The sequence below is a fragment of the Empidonax traillii genome, unplaced genomic scaffold, assembly GCF_003031625.1.
Source record: "Empidonax traillii isolate 1590-97213 ecotype Southwest subspecies unplaced genomic scaffold, ASM303162v1 scaffold3044:size28681, whole genome shotgun sequence".
Lineage (NCBI taxonomy): Eukaryota > Metazoa > Chordata > Aves > Passeriformes > Tyrannidae > Empidonax > Empidonax traillii.
In genome coordinates, this window is record NW_020958237.1 from 12,607 (window position 1) to 14,609 (window position 2,003).

The 2,003-nt window shown below is 62.1% G+C and overlaps 1 protein-coding gene across 1 annotated transcript in view; it reads left to right on the plus strand.

Annotated features, from left to right (window-relative positions):
* The window catches only part of LOC114072349 (E3 ubiquitin-protein ligase HUWE1-like), a gene marked incomplete at both ends in the record, with an annotated part of 28,148 nt that overhangs the window by 12,266 nt on the left and 13,879 nt on the right, over positions 1-2,003 (plus strand). Inside the window, 4 exon segments of the mRNA XM_027910255.1 lie at positions 606-672; positions 750-961; positions 1,220-1,277; positions 1,776-1,952. Of these exon segments, the coding sequence (XP_027766056.1) occupies positions 606-672; positions 750-961; positions 1,220-1,277; positions 1,776-1,952 (514 nt within the window).

Here is a 2,003-nt window from a genome sequence, read left to right on the forward strand (position 1 = left end):
GGGGATACACAGACACAGCTCTGAACCCCTGGGTGAGACCCCAAAGGGAAGGGATTGGGGAGGGGGATACACAGACACAGCTCTGAACCCCTGGGTGAGACCCCAAAGGGGGGATTGGGGAGGGGGACACACAGACACAGCTCCGACCCCCTTGGTGAGACCCCAAAGGGGGGATTGGGGAGGGGAACACACAGACACAGCTCTGAACCCCTGGGTGAGACCCCAAAGGGAAGGGAATGGGGAGGGGGATACACAGACACAGCTGAGACCCCCTGGGTGAGACCCCAGATCAGGCTGGGATACCCCAAACAGGGGTCTGGGGGGGAACACACACGCTGGCTATCACAGCTCCAAACCCCTTAGTAAGACCCCAAATGGGAATTTGGTGGGTTGGGGTGGGTGATTTTTTTTTTGAGACACCCCCCATTTTTCATGACCTGCAGTTCTTTTGAGCAAACACCCCCATATTTGGGAACACCCATATTTTTTGTGAATCTCCTAATTTCTTGAGGACTCTCCCTATTTTGGGGGGCCCCCTCTATTTCTTGGGGTCCCCTTCAAGCTCCCTTTGCCCCCCCAGGTGACACGGCTTCCAACCTGGGCAGCGCCGTGGACGAGCTGATGCGGCACCAGCCCACCCTCAAAACCGACGCCACCACCGCCATCATCAAGGTGATGCCAGGGGGACACCGGTGGGGGCTCTGGGCATGTCCCCAGGGGGCCCCCCTCACTGAACCCCCCTTTCCCAGCTGCTGGAGGAGATCTGCAGCTTGGGCCGGGACCCCAAGTACATCTGCCAGAAGCCGTCGATGCAGAAGGGGGAGGGGGCGGGGGCTGCGCCCCCCCCGCGTTCCCCCCATGCTGCTGAGGAGGCCTCGAGTGAGGATGAGGAGGAGGAAGAGGTTCAGGCAATGCAGAGCTTCGGGGCTGCCCAGCAGAGCGAGGCCGAGCCCACCCAGACGTGAGTGGGGGGTCCTGGGGTGGCCAAGCCCACTGAGATGTGAGCGCAGGACTCCCGAGGGGTTTGGAGTGGGGGGAGGGGGCTGAGCTCACGCAGATGTGAGCAGGGTGGTCTGGGAGGGATTTTTGGGGTGGTCTGGGAGGGATTTTTGGGGTGGTCTGGGAGGGATTTTTGGGGTGGTCTGGGAGGGATTTTTGGGGTGGTCTTGGGTGTCTTCTGGTTGGGAGGGTGTCTCACTCCACTTCCGTGTCGTTGCAGGGTGGTGGGCACAGAGGAGCGGATCCCCATCCCCCTCATGGATTACATCCTGAACGTGGTGAGGGGCTGGGGGGCACAACCATCCCGGGAGGGGTGGGACTGGGTGTCCCTCTGCACCCTGAACCCCCTCCTTAACCCCCTCAGGGGGGGGAATCGGGGCTTCCTTTTCCTCTGAGCCTCCCTGGGGATGGATTTTGGGGTGTACTTTGAACCCTCCTGAATACCCCTTGGGGCAAATTGAGGCTCCCCTTGCCCACCCCCGGGCCCCCTGGGGTCAGTTGTTGCTCTCCTGTGCCATGAGCCCCTCTGGGGGGGGAATTTGGGTGCTGCCTTGCCCCCTGAACCCCCTCTAGGATGGGATTTTGGGGTCTCCCCCCGAACCCTCCTGTTATTGGGGCCACTCTTTCCCCTGAACCCCCCTGAACTCCCCGGGGTGGAATTGTGGAGTTCTCTGAATGGGATTTGGGGATACCCTGTCCCCTGGGCACCCCTCTGAGCCCCCCAGGGTGGGGGTTTCAGGGCTCCCTGACCCCCCCCCCAACCTCCCACCCCCCAGATGAAGTTCGTGGAGTCGATCCTGAGCAACAACACGACAGATGATCACTGCCAGGAGTTCGTGGCCCAGCGGGGGCTGCGGCCCCTCGTCACCATCCTGGGGCTGCCCAACCTGCCCGTCGACTTCCCCACCTCTGCCGCCTGCCAGGCCGTGGCGGGGGTCTGCAAGTCCATCCTGGTGAGGGTTGGGGGGTTTTAAATCCATCCAGGGGGGCTGCAAATCCCTCCT